This window comes from Mus caroli, unplaced genomic scaffold, assembly GCF_978045245.1.
Source record: "Mus caroli unplaced genomic scaffold, Mus_caroli_1 scaffold_5, whole genome shotgun sequence".
Taxonomy (NCBI): Eukaryota; Metazoa; Chordata; class Mammalia; order Rodentia; family Muridae; genus Mus; species Mus caroli.
The window spans coordinates 99,943,570-99,965,776 of NW_028227260.1; the positions used below are offsets into that span (position 1 = coordinate 99,943,570).

At 38.7% G+C, this 22,207-nt stretch overlaps 1 protein-coding gene across 1 annotated transcript; it reads left to right on the top strand.

Annotated features, from left to right (window-relative positions):
* The first annotated feature begins 6,183 nt into the window (after nt 1–6,183).
* Nucleotides 6,184–6,850, top strand: LOC147004728 (uncharacterized). The gene is made up of 2 exons (XM_085837718.1): nt 6,184–6,338; nt 6,495–6,850. The coding sequence occupies exons 1-2, from the start codon at nt 6,234–6,236 to the stop codon at nt 6,726–6,728; spliced, it is 339 nt and encodes a 112-aa protein (XP_085693844.1). The 5' UTR covers nt 6,184–6,233; the 3' UTR covers nt 6,729–6,850.
* The last annotated feature ends 15,357 nt before the right edge of the window (nt 6,851–22,207 follow it).

Sequence of the window (22,207 nt, forward strand, 5' to 3'; positions counted from 1 at the left end):
ATTTGGTATTTGGTAGCTACATCTCATTATTCAATGTAAATTTAAATTAACAATGAAGTTCAGCTGTTACACTAGCCACACTTTAAAAGCACCATATTGTTAGCAGCTACATATCCTCTAGAAAATACCTCTATTCTTGACCTGTGGACTGTGACTCCTTTGTGGGGTTGAAATGTCTTTTCACGGGTTCACCTAAGATCATCAGAAAACACATATTTACATTACCATTCATAATAGTAGAAAAATTACAGTTATGAAGTAGCAAGGAAATTAATCTTATGGATGGGGGGTCATTACAATGTGAGGAACTGTATTAAAGGGAGACAGCATTAAGAAGCTTAAGAATCACTGCTCTAGAGAATGTCCATCCCTACAGAAAGTTCCACTGTATAGTTGAAATCTTATTGATGCCAGGCACCTGCCATGCATTAGTATTCATACCACAAGGCAGCCAAATGATCCAGGAGCTGCTGAGTTCTGTTGGATAGACAAGGGCACTGGCATTGATAAATGACGAATCTTACAAAAAGAGACATAGTCTATAAATGGCAGAAATGATATTTTGCATCATTTCTATGCTTTCTACATTTCTACAAAATACTAAGGTCTAGGCTTTTCTTCAGCACTCCTATACAGCGCTCAGTGAAGGGCCAAGAAGGAACAGTCAAAAGGGCAACAAAATATCACTCATTACTCAGTCAAAAGTCTATAACGACAAGAACCACTTACTCATCTTTCTGCAGCTGTAATCGACTTCAGAGTATAGATTTCCTTAATTTTCATAAGGTAAGAAAACAAAGGGATATTGAGGAGCAATTGAAAGTTTTTAGCATAATTATTGTTCTTATATTCTTATATTCTGAGAAAAATGTATCTTCACACTAATAACATCACACATCAATAGTGTACATTCAAGGATCATATGAGGGCATGATGGAAACCAAGGTCTACTCTATGAAGGCTATGGCATGAATAGACTATGGAAGCATAGGTGAAAGGTATCAACTTGTCTTCAAAGTACCTAAGTTTATACCCGTAGAACTGTGCTGTTCTCAACTATGGTCAGAGAAGCTTCTTGTTCTTTTCTTTCTTTTAATATCTATTTTATGAGCATGAGCATTTTGCCCACATATTTATCTGTATACCATATACATGTCTGGTGCACACAGAGGTTAGAGAAGGGTGTCAGATCCTTCTGAACTGGTGTTATAGACAGTTGCGAGTCACCATGTGGGTTCTAGGAATCAAATTTGGGTGCTCCAAGATAACTGTAATTACTCTTAATCACTGAGCCATTTCTCCAGCCCTGGAGGTTCTTTTTTAAGTATATAGCAGCCAATGAAAAAAGTAGGGGAATGCCAGGGCAGGGAGGCAGGAGTGGGTGAACAGATGGGAAAGCACCATCATACAAGCAGGGGGAGGGTATGGGATAGGGGTTTGCTGAGGGGAAACTGGGAAAGGGGCTAACACTTGAAATGTAAATCAATAATAAAATAACCAATAAAAAAAAAAGAAGTTTACAAACCCCAAACCACAACCCCATTGTTCTTTTTGAGGTTTTTCACTTTCCTTGATTAAATATTTCTCAAGTTGTTGATAGTCTCTGGTGAATTTCCAAAGTTCTGAAAGTGTCGGTTATGACATTTGGCCAATAATTTTCATTGTTTTTATGAACAGGCAGGTTTATCATGATCCTTAATCTATCATTCTACACAACTATACTTCTACTATATGGTTTTAATTCTTAACATGGAAGAATATCAACTTTATCAAATGGTATATCTCCATCTATAGAGATGGCCATACCATTTTAATCCTTTAATCTATTGATACGGTGAATTACATTTAATTGTACAAAGGTAACCTAGTATTCTTGGGATGTATACTACTTGACTACTGCTATAGTTTGAATGCATGTACATCCAAATTTGATATTGAAATGCAATTGCAATTATAAAAATAGTAAGGGGTAGGACATTTTAGAATCTCTGCCTTTATAAGTCAATTAACACTTTATTAAAAGAGTGGATTTACTATAAAAGAGTGATTCCAAGCTTTTCTTTTACTGTCACATGCCCTCCTGTCTTCCCCATAGAGGATGACACATTAAGAAGTACCTAGCTAGGTATTAGCACCTTGACCTTATGTTTCTTGTATCAATAACGGTATGAAAATTAATTTCTGTTTTTTATAAATCACCCATGTGGAGATATTCTTTTATAGCAGCAAAAAAGAACTTGAGTAGTTTTGATTATAGTGTTTTATAAATTATTGAGTTCTATTCATTTGCATTTTGGTTAGACTATTGCCATCTATGGAGATGAATAAGCCTGACCTTTATTTTTCCTTCCCTTCAATATTTCTTCCAATCAGCATTAAGACTATGCGTGATTCCTAAAATGAATCAGGGAATGTTCACTTGTTATCTGTTTTAGGAAATACTGGAATGTTTTCTTGTTTGGATGTTCACTAGAACTTACCAGTAAAACCATCCAGCCCTACAGTTTTCACTGTGAGAAGATTGCTGTTTAGAGACTTCATTCATTTAAGTGTTCTTTATGTGGGTTTCTAATTCTTATCAAATGGGTTTGATATATTAGGCTTTTAAAAATATTTCCATTTTATCAAATTTTCACATTTTTTTTATATTTTTATTACATAATTTCCTCAATTACATTTCCAATACTATCCCAAAAGTCCCCCATAGCGCCCCCCACTTCCCTACCCACCCATTCCCATTCTTTTGGCCCTGGCATTCCCCTATATTGGGGCATATAAAGTTTGCAAGTCCAATGGGCCTCTCTTTCCATTGATGGCCGACTAGGCCATCTTTCGATACATATGCAGCTAGAGACAAGAGCTCCAGAAAATTTTCACATTTTTAGAGAGAAAATTCTTCATAATTTCTTATCTCTAACTTGAATCATCTATAACCATTATTTTTCATTATGAAAATTTTACCAAAAAATATAAAACACATGATTTTTCTCTACTTAGAAAAAGTTTTGATTCTGATAACTAATTTTTTTTCACTTTTTCTTTTTTTTCTTCATTTATTTTTATTTTTTTAAATTTTTGATATTTTTTATTACGTATTTTCCTCAATTACATTTCCAATGCTATCCCAAAAGTCCCCCATACCCCACCCACTTCCCTACCCACCCATTCCCATTCTTTTGGCCCTGGCATTCCCCTGTATTGGGGCATATAAAGTTTGCAAGTCCAATGGGCCTCTCTTTCCAGTGATGGCCGACTAGGCTATCTTTCGATACATATGCAGCTAGAGACAAGAGCTCCGGGGTACTGGTTAGTTCATCATGTTGTTCCCCCTATAAGGTTGCATATCCCTTTAACTCCTTGGGTACTTTCTCTAGCTTCTCCATTGGGAGCCCTGTGATCCATCCAATAGCTGACTGTGAGCATCCACTTCTGTGTTTGTTAGGCCCCGGCATAGTCTCACAAGAGACAGCTATATCTGGGTCCTTTCAGCAAAATCTTGCTAGTGTATGCAATGGTGTCAGTGTTTGGAAGCTGATTATGGGATGGATCCCTGGATATGGCAGTCTCTAGATGGTCCATCCTTTCATCACAGCTCCAAACTTTGTCTGTGACTAATTTTTCAAAATATACTTTGCTTTTGAATTTTCTGCTTATTTTCATTTTAAAGGAGAATATATTTGGAGTTACTACATTAAAATGTTCCTTATCAGATAATGCATGACAAGCAAAATTTATAAAGTAGTTCTTATTAGTAAAAGATTGCTTAAGACAAAATGGTTTTGAATTCTCATTTTTCTAGTCACTAATTTTTTTACTCAGCTTTTCCAGTCTTCTTCACAACTACCACTTCCCTTTACAAATTCTGTATCTGAGATTATACATTCTTCTACATTGCTCTATAAAACTATTTTTTCAACCAACTCAGTTTTTCTTGATGGCAGATGTTTTCTATGTATTATTATGATTGGATACTATGAGACCTCTAACAATATTCCTGAGACTCTGCTGCTTGCTATACATTCTTCCCTTTACACTTAAATTGTTCATGCAATTTGCCAACATCTTAAAATGTTGACTTCTTTGGAGTTTGTGATGTTATGATATATATTTTTTCAATCATTTCTGACTTGATCCTCTTTCTCAAGTCAAGAATTCCAATTTCTCTTCTCCAAGATGTGTCATAGGAACACCATTATTTCCATGATTTTATGGTTTTTGAGTTGGCTATAGAGAGATTTTCTGACATACCCTTGCCTAATTGAAAGATGTAAAACTGTCTTCATTCTAAAGGATGATATTTGTTAGAGGGAAGGACACTGCACACAAACGTTAGATAAAAAGAAATTTGAAAAATATGTGCTGGGTTTACCCATCTAGTCCTCTGACATTAAGCAATTATGACTATGTATATGTCCAAAGGACAAGGTTGTGAGATCCTTCGAGTAGTTGAATAAACAGATTTCTGGAGAGCAGAGTGCCCACGTTCTAAGTAATTTCTATTACTATATCTTGAAGCATATGCACTGTTCTCCTTCTTCAATCTCTAATTTGTTCCTAGTGTCATCTACTGTACTCATCAAGTGGCATGCTATGAGATCCAGTTCCAAGAGATTTTTGAATCCCTTTTATAATTTCCATGGTCTACCTAATTTTTGTAATAGATGAAATAGCTACAACTATGTCATATTGTTTGTAAAATCCTAAACAATGTGAAAGTTATGGGTTAGCTTTGACTTCTCATGGTAGTTTTCAATATGACTTTTCTTACCTTAAGAATCCTTTAATAAGATGCTTAAGGGCTTACCTTTCCCATCAGTTGCACCTCCATGTCTTTTCCTTTTTCACAACTTTTTGTCAAGTTTCCTCATTTTAAAAAATAAGACTTCTTATAGATATTAATGGTATAGGAGCCACTGTTTCCTAGTTTTGAGCTATCTTTTCAATTTGTTTGTATGACTTTTATTCTGACTTTTAAATATTTTGATGGTATATATAGAACATTGTTGTAAGAATGCAACCACTAGTCCAAAGGAAGCAAAGGTTTATGGGCCCAGGTGAAGACCTCAGGCAGCAGAACGTGCTAGATATTCAGTAATATAGTGCCTGTAGCTGACCCATTTTCTACTGGGATGAAAAGGTGAATGGGAGACTGAGTCTATATACTGGGTGATACATGAGTAAGATAAGATTACACTGTTCTCTACGGAGGAAAAAAAGAAACCTGTTAGAGCTATTCATAAAACTAAATCCACCAGTGTCTCAATTGTGAGAAGGGCTCTAAGGAAGGTAGGATGTCAACAGAGAGCAATAAAATTTAGCAAGAAAAGACCCTGGTTCCTACTGGCACAGGTGGAGAACACTGTTACCCCGGAGGCCCATGCACCTCTGCTTGTGCAAACCTCTTCCCCGTGAATGCACATTAGTCTTCACTCACAATTTCCAGCATGGCCAACTTCTGGCATGTGAATATTTGCTTCAGCTCACTACCATCACCTTCCCCAAACACACCACAAATCCCAAATCTTGTAGGGCACTAACATGACCCTCAGACTTGAAATAAGAATAGGAGTCCCAATGCAGAGAGTCTACCCATAGTGACATGCTAAAAGCAGTGAGTTTTCACTGGAAAACAAAAACCAAGGAATCATAAGCAGACTCTAGGAAAAAGCAAAGCGATGGAACATAGTGGTTAACCAAGACATGAGGCAATAGAGGTACGCCAGAGAGAATGTCAAGGAAAGGCACGGAAGCGCATCTCCACAGAGAAGTACATTCACTTTAACACACACACACACACACACACACACACACACACACACACACACACACACACCAGAGAGACGGAATAAGGAAGAGCGGGAGAACACGGAATACACCACTGACTCTCATGTGTATGGGAAATGTAGAGAGGAACACCCTCTCTTTGCCCTGTCTCCCTCCTAAATTCACGTTGGGAAGTGAAAAGGGGTGGGCAGGGCAGTATGGAAGACCCTAGGAGGCTAAGGAAATGCCTCTCTTCTCTTAACCAGACCACCTAGCCCACAATCCCCCTATAGGGTCAACAAATTGGTACTCTGTGCCTTTTAAGCCCTTCCCCCACCCACCAGGGCTAGACTAGGTAGGGGCGTGGCTTCCTGACCAAACAATGCAAGGGCAGGGCTACTCCTTATCCAGCAAGAGAAATTTCAGTAGAGTGTCTGAAGGTCCTGGCTAAATTCCAGTAAAACACCGAAATGGGGTTAATAAATACAAAGTTACAAGAATATCACATGGCTGAATCAAAAAGTGCCACCACCCAAGCTGTGAAGAAGGATGAGAAATTCAAATATAATGTCAAGGTGAGCTTCTCCACCTCTAGTTCTTGTCTAGTTTCCCTACCTTGTCCTCACAGCACACTCACCCAGAGACCTCACCCCTCTTCCCATGAGCTCCTGTTTCCTCCCCATCTCCACTTTCTTTCTCCAAACCAATCTCTCCCTGTGATCTCCTTCCAGGTAACTAAGAAACCAGTGTTTATGAACATATTCAATCAAGCCATTGTGAAAAAGCCACTCTCCCCAAGAGCTCAGACCCCCTTGGTTAAGGTGAAGAAAGAAATAAAACCACAAAGATTATGCCTTTACCATCGCGTAAATGAGAAGCCCAACCAGGCTGTACAGTATGATCTTGACAAAAGCGAGGACAGCAGTACCAGCAGCACCACAAGCTATGACCTGGATAGCCAGTGAAGCAGGATGGAGGACAGAGACCTCAGAAACACCTATCAGCATCCAGAGGTCTCCACCCTGACCAGTAGGCAACTGTGAACACAGCAACTTTGCAGCCCCTGGTGGTCAGATGATGAAATAAAATCAAGCTCTTAGGAGTGAATGCCTGTCTCTGTGTTCTCTGATGGGAGCCAGGGGAGTGGAGAATAGGGAAGGGTCAGGCTAGGAAGGGTGTGAGAGCAGGAGGGAGGGAGGATTAGGGGGTATGGGTGGGAGGGGAAATGGAATAGAAATGGGGAGGACAAGGAAGGTGGGTGGTTGGGAAGGGTGGAGCATTTGCAGAGTGTGGAGCAGGATACAAACATATAGGAAGAGAAGGAGGCAGGTCTTCTGAGATTGAAGGTCTAAGGTGAACCAGATGTAGGAGCTAAGTGTTGGTTATTCAGGCCACTTAAGAGGCAGGAAAGGCTTTTCCTTCAATGGATGCCCTTTGTAAACTTTGTATACTTTGTAAACTTTGTAAACCCTCAAGGCAGGAAAGAGGCCAGGCCTGAAGAGCTCCAGCAGGCAGGACCTGCTTCCCAGACCTCCCTAATTCTCATAACTGTGTTTCCAGCCTCTGTACCTGCCACAAAGTCCATCTCCAGCCCCTCAACAGGACCCTCCCCAGATTATGGTAGTTTTAGGTGAAAGTCTGAACAAAAGTCATCAATCCCTGAATACAAAAACCCACCAATCCCTGAACTTCTCACAGAAACCTACCAATCCCTGAACAGAAAAGCCCGTCAATCCCTGAGCTCCCCCAAGCTCAGTACTTGAAATCCCACCAACCCTCTCACCCTGGAAATCTCTACCCTAGACAGTGCCATGCAGCAACAACCCCTGTATAATAAGCAATGGTCTTTGTCCAATTGCCTGCTGTCTGCTCCCTCTTGGGAGAATAGGCAGCCACTCCTGGATCCATTACTCTACAACCAGGAACAATAAATCCAGTAAATCTCTTTCATGAGACTTGCTGCCTGCTGTGACTCTCTCATTGAAGAAGACAAGAAGCAGTGAAGAGAGGGGAAGAATCAAAGAGAAGGGGCAGACTTGAGCTCCTCATCTGCTCAGCTCAGCTGGGGACACACTCCCTGGGAGCTGCAGGGCCTCTGCTGAGGAGGCTTCCTCTCAGAGCTGTAAGGTTCCTGGGACCCTGTGTCTCAGGATGCCTTTTCCATTGAGACACTGTCCCACCTCAGAGCTGTGTGGTTCCTGGGCTGCTGTGTCTCAGGGTGCCCTTCCATTCGGCTATGTTGAGGTTTGGTCTTACTGTCTATTGGAATGACAAGGCCTAGCGTCTGCACATAGGCTCAAGAGACTCTGCCCTCAAATTATTTCTGATTGGAAAATAAAGATGCCAAAAGCCAATAGCTAGACAGAAGAGACACAGGTGGGGTTTAGGTTTCCTGGGCTTGGGGTCAGAGAAGAACCATGACAAAACAAAGAAGTTGGAGGAGGAGGAAGGGAAGGCTCCATTGATTAGGAGTCATAAAAACATGGCCCCAAGGGCTGGCCAACTGTAGTTAAGATCAATCAGCCCAGATGAAACATAGTAAGTAATAACTCAGGTTATTGATAGGAAAGTTGATTCTAACAGTATAGAGGGTAGTCATCTGCCCAGCCCTTGTGCTGTTAAGGCTTGGTATAAATATAAAGGTTGGGAGTGTGTGTCTTTTATCCAGGAAATAATTGGTCTAAGGCAGGGTACAAACCCCAGGTACGGATTAAATAATTTCTACAGCAGGTAGACCTTCTCCCCCTCAGAGCTGTGGTTTCTGGGCTTCTGAGTCCCAAGATACCTTCCCATTTGAGCAGGAAGACTAACAATAAGAATTTAGTCACAGCATGGCAGTACACACAAACTTCCCCTTACAGGTTGGACCAATAGGAGGTCGAGAAACCCAGATGGAGAGAGGTACGATATGTATCACATGTACAATGACAACTCTTGCACAAAAGGTAGACAGTGACCTCAGCTGGCAGTGGTGGCCTCAGCTGACAGTGACCTCAGCTGGCAGCCAGCTGATCCTGAGATGGAAAGAATGAACTGCCCTCAAAACCAGCAACCCCCTCAACCCACTGAAATCTACCACAAAGACAAAATGATGGGGGTTGGTGCAGCTCTAACCCACTTTGTCATTAAGCAGCTCTGGGTGGGGCATGGCTTACGGATCATGGGAACAGTGAACATGGACTGCACTTGGCAGATGCTCTCTGGAGAATTTTGTGATCTGAACAGAGCAGAAGAAAGTGACCCTGTTATTATTATTCCCATCTTCCTCACAATGTTTAACACCAAAGGATGCTAGTGATTAAATACCACCCCCAGTCTTTCCTTGGTCTAAATTCTGAATGTTTGCTGTGATTTGTGTTATTTCATATATAAATAAGTATATTTTGCCTTAGTATGTTTCAGTGATTTTCCTTCTAAAAACTGGTTATATTCAGGAAGTGCAATCACGTACACAGTGCCCTGTTGTGCAGTGGTCCAGCCCTGGCTGATAGGACTCACTACCTCCTTCCCTCATTGTTCCTCTTGCGGGGAATCACCAGTGGTGGCTTCTGTGTTCACATTTCTAGCCTACAGGCCTTAAGTTGAGGTAGGCTACAGAGGCATCTCACATAGAAACCACATTCTAAACAAAGGCAGGACTATGACAGTCCAGAGAAAGACAGCCTTGGCTGGATCCTTTTTTCTATATTGATGTCTCAGCCTGTGGTGGTATGACCCCGGAGATGTGAAGGGTTTGTTTGTTTGTTTGGGTTTTTTTGAGAGGCCCAATATTTTGCTGACTTTATCTCAATAACTGAGGTGGAGAGGTAAATGAGGAAGACATCTTCATGTCAATGTCCGGCCTAAATATGTGCACATGCACACATACACACACACAAAAAAAAAAACCATGCCTGTAGATATGTGTTTACACATGCATACAACACATACAACAGCAATAACAATGAAAATGAAACTAATAGAAGAGAAAGTAAGGAAAAGATTCAAATACATGGGCACAGGGAAATTTTTTCTGAACAGAACACCAATGGCTTATGCTCTAAGATCAAAAATAGACAAATGGGACCTCATAAAATTGCAAAGCTTCTGTAAGGCAAAGGACACTGTTGATAGGCAAAAATGAGGCAACCAACAGATTTGGAAAAGATCTTTATTAATCCTACATCCAATAGAGGGCTAATAACCAATATATACAAAGAACTCAAGTAATTGGACACCAAAGAAGCCAATAACCCTATTAAAAATGGGGTACAGAGCTAAACAAAGAATTCTCAACTGAGGAATACTGAATGGCTGAGAAGCACCTAAAAATGTTCAACATCCTTAGTCATCAGGAAAATGCAAATCAAAACAATCCTGAGATTCCACCTCACACCAGTCAGAATGGCTAAGATCAAAAACTCAGGTGACAGCAAATGCTGGAGATGATGTGGAGAAAGAGGAGCACTCCTCCATTGCTGGTGGGATTGCAACCTGGTACAATCACTCTGGAAATCAGTTTGGTGGTTCCTCAGAAAATTGGACATAGTACTACCAGAGGACCCAGATATACCACTCCTGGGCATACCCCCAGAAGATGCTCCAACGTGTAATAAGGACATATGCTCCACTATGTTCATAGTAGCCTTATTTATAATAGCCAAAATCTGGAAAGGACCCAGATGCCCCTCAACAGAGGAATGGATACAGAAAATGTGGTACATTTACACAATGGAGTACTACTCAGCTATTAAAAACAATGAAATTCCTAGGAAAATGGATGGATCTGGAGGATATCATCCTGAGTGAGGTATCCCAATCACAAAAGAACACACATGGTATGCACTCACTAATAAGTGTATATTAGCCCAGAAGCTCAGAATACCCAAATCACATGAAACTCAAGAAGAGAAAAGACCAAAGTGTGGATACTTTGATCCTTCTTAGAAGAGTGAACAAAATACCAATGGAAGGAGTTACAGAGACAAAGTGTGGAGCAGAGTCTGAAGGAATGACCATCCAAAGACTGTCCCACCTGGGGATCCATCCCATATACAATCACCAAACCCAGACACCTTTGTGGATGCCAACAAGTATTTGTTGACAGAAGCCTGATAGAGCTGTCTCCTGAGAGGCTCTACCAGTGTCTGAGAAATACAGAGGTGGATCCTTGCAGCCTACCATTGGACTGAGCACAGGGTCCCTAATGAAGGAGCTAGAGAAAGGACCCAAGAAGCTGAAGGGGTTTGCAGGCCCATAGGAGGAACAACAATATGAACTAACCAGCACCGCCAGAGCTCCCAGGGACTAAATCACCAACCAAAGAGTACACATGGTGGGACCCATGGCTCCATCTGCATATGTAGCATAGGATGGCCTAGTTGGTCATCAGTGGGAGAAGAGGCCCTTGGACCTGTGAAGGCTCTATGCCCCAGTGTAGGGGAATGCCAGGGCCAGGAATTAGGAATGGGTGGGTTGAAGAGTGTGGGGGGGTATAGAGGATTTTTGGAGGGGAAACCAGGAAAAGGGACAAACATTTGAAATATAAATAAAATAAATATCTAATTTTAAAAAGTTAAGTTTATTCTCTTTCCTCAATTAAGACTACCTAACAGTGGAAAGCTACTGCTCAGAAGGGGGAAGATAATAATCAAGGGAGATAGAGGGAGGGAAGGATCTTGGAGGGAGAGAGGAGGGGAAGGAAAAAGTGGGGCAGGATCAGATGAAAGAGGAGACAGAGGAGAAGTAAAGAGGGTCATGAATTTGAGCAGAGGTGTGCAGCAGTGGGGGAGTGGGAACTGGGGGGTAAGCCACTAAAATGTCCCAGATGACAAGGACCGAAGAGGGACCAAGAGAAATGACAATAGCCAAAATACCCAACAGAAGGAAGATAGAACCTGTAGAGACCATATCCAGTAAATAGGCATAGCCCTCAAATTGAGGGATGTGGCCACCCACCCACCTCAAAAATATTAGTTCAGAATTGCTCCTGTCGAAAGGAAATACAGGGAAAAAGAGTGGAACAGAGACGGAAGGAAAGGCCATTCAGCGACTGCCCCACTTGGGGATCCATCCCACACGCAGACACCAAACTGAGACACTATTGCTGATGCCAAGAAGTGCTTGCTGACAGGAGCCTGATATAGCTGTCTACTGAGAAGCTGTGCCAAAGCCTGACCAATACAGATGCAGATACTCATATCCAAACATTGGACTGAGCACAGGGTTTTCAATGGAAGAGTTAGGGGAAGAACTGAAGGAGCTGAAGAGGATTGCAAAGGAAGAACAGCAATATCAACAATATCAACAAATCAGAACCCCCCCCCCCAAAGCTCCCAGGGACTAAACCACCAACCAAAGAATACACATGGAGGGAGAGACCCATGGCTCTAGCTGCATATGTATCAAGGATGGCCTTATCTGGCATCAATGGGAGGGGAGGCCCTTGGTCATGTGGAGGCTCAATGGCCCAGCATAGGGGAATGCTAGGGCGCTGAGGCAGGAATGGGTAGGTGGGTGGAGAGCACCTTCATACAAGCAAGGGGGAGGGGAATGGGGTAAAGGGTTTGTGGAGGGGAAATTGGGAAGTGGGATAATATTTGAAGTGTAAATAAATAAAGTAACCAATAAAAAAATTACATAGCTGAAAAAAAGACATGTAAGTGGCCAATAAAAACAAAAAATGTCTATAGAACAAAACAAGAAAAATCATTTTGTGTGTGTGTGTGTGTGTGTGTGTGTGTGTGTGTGTGATTGAGAGAGAGAAAGACAGAAACAGAGAGAGAATTAACTGTATCTTTGTCAAATGTTCCCATTTTCTTAGAATGGCTTATATTTTGGAGAAAACTGATTTTCCCTTTTCTAGCAGGCAGCAATTGCATATAGCTTCTTGTCTAGGGGAAGTTTCCATCTCATCTCTGTTCTGAGACTTTTGTCTGGTTTGAACCTTTGCAAGTCTTGTGCACGCTGTCATAGTTTTTGTAAATGCATATTTGTATCAGTTTTGTCCCATCTAGAAAACAGTGTTTCCTTAGTGTTACCTGCCATCTCCAGCTCTTAAAATTTTTTCCTCCTTCTCTTCAGTGTAGTTCCCTAGGACTTAAGGGGAGAGGTGTGATAAAGACATCCCATTTAGGATTTAGCGATCTAATGTATCTCACTTTCTGCGTATATTGTCAAGTTGTGGGTCTCTGGGCCAATTCTCACATACTGCACAAAGTTTCTCTGATAAAGTGATGCACTGATGATTTGTCATGGCAATGTGTCATTAGGAGTTATTTTATTTCTATATTCCTTTATCATAATAATAATATTAGGGTTTCCCTGTGCCTATGACCTATCTAGCCTCATATTCTTGGCTATGTTATCCCTGCCAAGTATGGGCTCCATATCATGGAGTAGGCCTTTGATTTACTTAAAAAATACTTGGTTACCCCCATAACATTTGTGCCAGTATTGTACCAATGAATCTTGCAGGCATGTTACTGTTGTAGATCACAGGGTTTATAGCTAGGTGATATTAATGATTACTTTTGTTACCCTGTAGCATGTAGAGTAACTTTCAGCACCATGACAATGCAAGTCAGTAGGCATCAACCTTCTAGCGGGACACCAGCTCAATTTCTGCCTGTTGTCCAATGGAGCATTATTACAGATATTAACCATAGATGACCAATACAAAACAGATTCTATATTTTTGTAGATTTTTGCTCTGTTTTGTTTTGGTATATTTTTTGGCTAATCGTTTATTTGGTTTAACTTTCATTTTGTATTTTTGGGTTTTTTTTTTTTATTTTGAGAGAGAAAGAATATGAACACATGTGCATAGAGAGGTGAGAAAGATATGGGGAACGGAAAAAAAAAGAACAAAACATAATGTATAAAAAGATTTAAATAATAGAAAATTAACAATAATAAGGCAAAGAATGTCTTAAATTTTATATTGGTAATTACTTGTAAAAGTCCCATTTCTCTTATTTTGCTTGGCTAAGGAAATCTCTTTGTATTCCTAGTTTGTGAAGAATCTCTGTAAGAAAAGCCTGCTGGACTCTATCAAAATTTCATTCTCCATCTAATGTTTTGTTGTGTGACTGTTGTTGTTTTGTAATTTTATAATGTTATGAACTGCAGTGACTAGTTTTAAAACATTAAACCAAGCATTCCTGTGATAAACCTCACCTCATCAAGGTGAGCAAATGCCATACATATTGATAGCCATTCTTTGAAAACACCTTCTTCTACTATGGCTTCAGGTACAAATCACTGATATTTGACTTTTTGTAAGGTTTCCTTTTATTTTTAATCATGTGTATATACATGTGTCTGTACGGGAGTATATGCATGTGAGTGAAAGTGTCTGTTGAAACAAGAAGGTACTAGACTCCTTGGAGCTTGAATAACAGACTGTTTTAAGCTGAGTAACATAGGTGCTGGGAATTGAACTCAAGTCCTCTGCAAGCAAAGTATGTACTGTTAACTGCTGAGCCATCTCTACAGTTCTTCTGTCTATTACATGTAAATTATCCATGTCAATGAATTTGTCATCATAGAAACTATGCTTGTCATCTTTGTAGGTTACATGTTGGGTATTTGTTCTACAATACTTTTTAACTACTTGATACATAGAATGTAGTACCTTTCAAATTGAGATCATTCCAAATAATTTTATAAGTTAAATTTTTCTTATTCTGCCTGGGCTTCTATACAGAATGTCTCAAACTGAAATACAACAGAAATTTGTTTCTCAGAGTTTTAGTGTCTTCTAGTGTGTAGGGAGTATCGTTCACCTGCACCCTAACTTGTCAGAAGGGTAATTGTCTGTAGCACTCCTTCAAAAGAGCTTTAATCCCATTCAAGAGTGGCCCACCTTCACAACCTAATCACCTCAGCATCTATCTTCTTAGATTTTTAAGTTTCAAAGTAGAAGTCTTTGAAAGACACACATATTTAGTCAATGGAATACTTTTTTTTCAATTCTGTTCTGTGCCTCTGCTACTCCATCTGTCTGTGAACCATTTTCTTACTTATTAATTTATCAGAGTTCTGAACATCCTCTTTCCTCCTCCAAAGACGAGAAGATTCCACTCTTTTTCTACGCTGCTTTCCTCCTCCCCTCAGACGAACAGCAGATGGCATAATCTCCAACATGACTTCAAAAAAGCAAAGCTACATAGTGAGTTGGAATGGAGAAGCCAAAATGAATACAGGTTATATGGAGGTCTGGGAAATAATACAGTCTATAACTGAACCATAAAGAAACTCCAACTTTTCCAATTTTTGTGTCAATGGGTTTGCTTTAGGTGTCCAGAATATCTCCTTTTGGGAGAGCATGATCTTTTTGTGCAACTGACATTAAAAATCTGAAGGTATCAGCTATTTGTTTCAGTGCTACCTGAACATTTTGCTTTTTGAGAAAGTTTTGATGCACAAGCAATATCAACATCTGTTTCAAGGATCTCTGCTGGAATTGCAGTTTCACACAGCCAAATTGCCTATGCTTCCATCAAAGAAATGGCTATTTATTTTATGCAGCCATCTGGGCTCTAACTAGGATGTTTTGTCATTTGTGGTCTTGTTTTCTGGCTTTTTCTTTTAGGGATAAAATTTGATGACTTCACATGTAATTTGTTCTGTCTATAGCATATATATATATATATATATATATATATATATATATATACACACACAAACACACAAATTTATGAGTCAATGCTCTCTAAGTGGTTCACAATGTCATTATGGTGATAAATATTTTGTCTTTGTGCCCTCTCTTCCCCCATCCCCCAATTGTACTTGTATCTGCAACATTTACACTTTGTTGAAAAACAAGTTAATAAACTCCACAGGGCCCATATGCAGTTGCCTGAAGACTTTTTGTGGGGCTCGGCTCCCTTTCAAAAGAAACAGGCTGTTTAGAAACTCAATCTGCTACCAAATGTGATTCTCCCCTACCTTCCCAGCACCTCTCACAGTCTATCTTAGCACTTTCAAAAACTCTATCATCTAAAACATTAGAAAATTTTCTGCATTTTTAACTGAGTAGCTTTCTCAGGAGGAATAGTATAAATGACTGGTGGTCCAGAGTATAATTTCAGAGACTACCAGGGTAATGTAATTTGAAAACAATCAATTTATCTCTGAAAATGCAATCTCCACTTTTCTTGAAGTAAATTTACTTGGGATTACAGGGTTTATAAAATCTTCCAGGTACTGTAATTTAGAAAGAAAGACATGAAAGCCTCACTGACTACACATGATTTCTCATCTACTTAGAAATCTCATTTACCTGGAATGAAGCCATAAAATATGGAGTCCATTCAAAGACCTGCAAGCAGCCTAAATAATTGGGGGAGAGCCCATGTCCTCAAAGCTTATATACTTTATTCATAGAAGTGTGCTTTGCCCATACTCCATTTACTCTCACATTACACACAATTATATCTAGTTTTCCAGCCCATTGCAGATTAGAATCAGCCAATTAGAGTGAAGAGAGGAGCTGCCAAGGGAGAGTCAGAAATGTTATCAATTGGAGACACAAAACTTAAATTTCACAGGAGTTCCGGTGCACTTTAGGATTGGGCAAAAAGCTCTTTACACTTCCATACCCATGAGAGCACACTGTGTTACAACCCAGTGCAATCACTGATGTTCAGGATGATAAGCTGGAGTCGTCAAGGGAATGCATTATGTGTAGGGAATCTCTCTGTAGGAAGGCAGAGACTGTGTAATATGTTTTAGGGAGATTTTCATCCAAAATGATTTACATTTTAAAAGGTAGTGCTCACCAGTATTGAAGCAGTACTGAAAGCTAGATGATTGGAGCTACTTCCCAACTGGTCACCTTTCTGCTGTCTCTACCCTGCCCCTAATGCCTCACTTCCATCAAGCCTTCCTTTTACTTACTTTTAGAGTAATTTTCCTAAGGCAGTTGTTCAGATTGAATTACAGATTTGATTAGCCTACCCCTAAAACAAAACACTAAACTTATTCAAAAAACAACCTTCTACAAAATAGCTCTAATCTATATTCAACATTATTTACATGCAATTCCAATCTCGATGCATGCTCAAGGGTAAAAGCCACTGAGTTAGCAATTATAAAATTATAGTTAACCTCTTCTGCCTCTGTGATTTATCTTTGATGTTTTCTTCATCTCACTTTCCCTTGCTCTTGTCTCTATCACAAAATTCTAAATGCACTTCAAACTTCTGTAATGACATATATTGTATGAGCTATTAAATATGCTGCAACTCAATCCGATATAATTTTTTTCTAGAAACCCGTGAAAAACATTTGCTTATAGGTAATTCATTCTATCATTCAGTTAATAATCACTGAAGTTTGTTATTTGCCAGATACAGGGCCCTGAGGATAAAGGTAAATAAGTTAACAGAAAATTATATTACGGAATTCTATGCAAGTAATGGTGGTGACACACAAAAAGTCATATCTCCTCATAAGCATCCAATTTTGATAAAGATTTCTATCAAGTGCATCATCTAAACTGATCATAAAAATATGAGGATGAAAAGCTAGCATAAATGTTTTAATACACTAAATAACATTTTAAAAATTCTTTTCTAGTACTGGATATTAAATCCAGAGTTTTGTGGTATTGCACATGTGAGGCAGATGATCCACCGGGGAGCATCCCTGCCCTGTCTAGTGGAGATGTATAAATAAACTCTTTTATAAGAATTTCAAGCTCTTCAGGGATGTCTTCCTTCCCTTCTAAACAGCTACTGTCAAATAAAAAAGTGCTAGCCAAGTTTTTATTGCAAAGTGTACAAGACATATTCCCAGTATCTTAGAGAACCTCTTTTCTGAGATCACTAAAAATAAATACACATGTGGTCTATTTCTACATTATGCAACAGCTTTCCTTCCTCAAACCAGAGTTAACTATTGTTAAGAATGACCATACTCTGATTATTATTGTGACCATCTAAGATAATAAAAAAATATCCTATCAAGTATCAATTGCCCTCTTTAAAATTTCAAGAACACAACAATTGATTATCCAATATCATACCTGAACACACACAAACAAGTAACATTATATATCATACCTGAACACACACAAACAAGTAACATTATATATACTGAACTGGTTATATTTGGGAATATATATGTGTGTTTGTTTATACAAACACACATATATATACAATATATGTGTGTGTGTGTGTGTGTATATGTGCATGTGTGTGTGCAACAATAGTGAAATCATACATATATGCATGCAACAATTAGTACAATAAGAAGCCATAAATTTGAAGGAGAATAGGGAGATGTATAAGGGAGGATTTGGAAGGAAGAAGGGGAAGATAAAAAATGTTGTGACTGTGTTATATTCTAAAATACATATTTTTTCAATTTGGCACAAAAATTATTTCAAGGCTATCCAGAAATTTGCCTCTGCTTTGCTAGATTAAAAAATGAGTTAGGTCCACCTAAAAAGACCAATAAACTTAGAGGGATTTCCTCTAGAAAATTAAATAAACTACAGTCACATGATACTCAAAAGTCATAACACATAGTTCTTGAAACCTCTGAGAGCTGACTTAGAAATGGCTCCTGAGCACAAGGAAACAGGTTTCCAGTTCTTGAGAGAATTCTTTCAGAAGGGATTCAAGTTCATGAAGATGAAATATCCTACTGTTTAATATGCTCAGATATTTTTAGTTATTTGTCCTTGAGGTAGCTATAGACAAGGATCAACTGACAGAGTGATCCATCCACTACTCTAACCAAAGCTTCTGTGTCAAAAACACAGGGAAAGTAACTTTGTTTCAAGAGCAAAGAGATTACCTGGTACTTGAGAAAAAGCACTACACCACAAATCTAGAAAAAATTACATTAAGAACTAGATCATTTAACCATAAAATAGAAAAAAATACATGAGCATCTCTGTGAATGCACAAAAAAAGCATTTGACAAAATCCAAACAAAATTCTTTTAAAATGCTATCTAAATGTGAGCAATTCTTGTACCCTAATAAAAATTATCAATGACAAATGTACTATATAACCATTATCATCATCCTACTTTTGAGGTACCTTTCTTTTCTTTTTGTTAAACAAGGTTTTATATAACCCTAAGCCTGCTACAAGCTTATTATATACTTAAAAAGTCAACCTTCTACTTGTGAACCCCCTGCCTTCATCTGTCAAGTACTAAGATTATGGATGTGTAAAGCATACCTTGTTTTAATGTCTGAATTTCTTGTTGTTTTCAGCACAATCTCGTTTGTTTAAGTCTTTACCATAAATGTTCTTTCTTGGTGTTGAACAAGGACTGAGGTCACCATTTCCTGCCAGTGGCCTTATGCTCTCCCCGAGCCTCATGCTCATGAGCTACAACATGTGAAAAACAGATGTAGGGATATAACTGTAGCCAAGATATACATATGCCCTACCCACTACCCATTCTTTTGTTTAGCCAGAAATGGACTGATAGGCTAGACTCACTGTTGCATAGGAGCAGCTTTCCATCTTGGAGTTATGCCCAGTGTTCAAAGGCAGCAAGGTTTATAAGAGTCTCTTCTTGCCTATGGTTTGTCCAAACAGCAACAGAACTCTCTGTACTAGTAAGTCAAGAAAGTGGAGGGATCAAGAACACACTCAAAAGTGTTAGTGCAATAATGCTATAGTGTTATGCAATAGTTTCTTTCTGAACCACTTTTCATTCATAAATAGATAAAGTATTTATAACGCTTTATATCATCTGATTTATACATATCAACTTCTCTACCATAACCCTCATTATCATTTTGTTTCAACTGATATTGACATGATCATTTTTAAATGTGACTTTCTAAATTCTTTCTGTACTTCTTTGTATTTTAACATTATTCAGCCGGGCATTAACAATTATTCATAAGTAAAAATTAAAATCTATGTCAAAATAATTCCAAACCATCACTGGAAACATTCTTAAAGTCAGTGAGGAAGTAATTTTGAAAACTATCTAGTATTTCATTTTTCGAACAAGAAAATAAAGCCCAGACCTGATAAGACACCAGCTAAAAACTATACAATGAGTCAAGGTGAAGCTACATTCTAACAAGTTTTCCTACTTTACCGCATTCCAATGCTGAACAGTGCCCAGGTTTATCATAGAAAGAAAAGGCAGGGTCCTTCCTCCCCCAGTCCTTCCAATTTCCTTTTTGCTATACCTCTTTTGAAATAGTCTGATTTCTGTTGGCTTCAGTTTTATGCCTTGCTAATCTTCAGCATGAATCCATTTGTAAACTGTGAGAGTGAAGGAAGGGGTTTTTAAGGGAAGGAGAAAAAAGGAAAGTAAACAATATGGCATGAAAGCAGAAGGGTAGGATACTTGGAGGGAAAAGGACAAGCAAGAGGAGCCAACAGCAGCAGTGAGGAAGGACAGTGGAAGAAGGGGATAAATATAAACAAGAAGAATGAACATGTTATAACAAAGCCCATTACTTTATGTGTGACATTTAAGCAAAAATAATTAAAAATTTAAAAGGTCTCCTTTTTAAAGATTTTGCTTTTAAACACTCAAATTATAACTTGAAATATTATCAAGGAATGTCTCTCAGAAAATAAACAACTTACAATATTTTACATATAAATATCTAGACCTGGGAAGCCCATATAGAACATCAAATTGATCATTCTGAAGCTGGTCTCAGTTCATACCATGCTCCATGCTTTAGAAATCACTTTCAAGGGTTGAAGATACAGCTCAGAGGTAGAGTGCTCGCCTTAAATGCCAAGGCAGTGGGTTCCTTTCCCAGTATTGGCAAAATAATGCACTTTCATTTTAATTATCTCTGGGCTCCTTGCCAGTCCTGAGGTGGGTAACAATTGCTATTGTTCCATAATTGGATTAGCTGGGCATTAATGAGGCAAATGTCTTCTTATACCCAACTACATTTTGTAATTTTTAAATATTTATTTATTTATTTATTTATTTATTTATTTATTTATTTATTTATTTACTCTGAAGGAATCCCCAAACCGTATAAAGGTAGGCCCTACAAAAATAAATCAAAAATAAATCTGAGTCTATCCTGATAACTTGCATTTTACAGTAAGAAACCAAGGCTTGATGAAATTAAGTAACTTTATTGGAGCATTTGAATTTTCCAAAACTTTAAAAAGTATAATTCAATTCCACATAGTTGATAATGGAATCTAGATTACTTTGTGTTATAATATTCTAAAATATTCATTTCACATTTTTATATACAAACATGCCCTATACATCAAGGGCAAACAGTACCTGACACAGAGCAGGTGGGGGGATGTCTACACACATACAGTGCCTTCACCTGACATAGAGACATAGAGAAGTGCTACCACAGCACAGGCACCTTAAAGATAGGTGCTGGAGGTGATATGGGCAAAGTGGAACTCTGAAATAAACCCAAATGGTGAAGAAGACAAGGAAGATTTCTGACTACTACTTAGAGAAAGTTACTGGATTTAGCCCAAAAGAGTCTTGATGTGAGAAGAGGATGAAGGAGCATGAAGCCAGTGGGGAAACAGCTGTGTCAAAGGATGCCATATAGAAAGTAATGGTGGACAATGACTATAAAGGTTGGTGTATACCACATCAAAGGGTGACATCACTTTTCCTTGGTCATTCTACTGCATTAGATAAGCCTGCTATCATGATGATTTGGGAAAGAGAATGGGAAAAAGAATCTAGATATAAACTACTATTTGAAATAGATGACTTGAAAACAACCAAGATTACGTTGTATACCATCTAGGAGACTCAGGACTTAAGAAGCTACACTCTCAGCTCCAGGGCAGCTGACACTTCTGGACTCCATAGGGAGGGGCACTCAAATGTGCATGCACACATAAACATAGTTAAAATAAAGAAAATTTAAAAAGAAGCTACACTCACAGAAATTGTAGACTAATTTATACAACCCTGCTTTATCAGATAGTTTGTACCAACTCTATAATGGTTTTTAAATGAATTATTTGCTAGAAGAGCTGATTTAGTAGGAAAGGCTACTGTTTAGAACTGGAAACTCCAACTTTGAGTCCAGGCAGGAATTGAATCTGCAGTCCATTTGCCTCAGCCTCTCAAGTAGCTTGAATTTTAGATAGTCTTCTGACTTCTGAACTGACTTGGCCAAATAATTTAATGTCTGCGAAATGCAACTTTTCTCATCCAGGAGATATGGTCACTGTCTTGTCTTCTCCTTTGTTCCTCTATTAAAAAACGAACTAAAATCATTAGGAGAAACTATTTTGTGAAGTGCAAAGCTCTCTATAACATTAGGTATTAGTAGTAATCATATGTTTATTTTCAGTCATTTTATTGGTTTTAAATATTTATTTTTTTATTATTTTTAATTATGTTGGAAGAATATCCATGTGTAAGTAATGCCATTGATGTTGGAGCCTAGAGATGTTGCACCCCTGGAGCTGGAGTCTTAGGCAGTTAAGACTCCTTGGCATGCATGCCAGGAACTAAACTC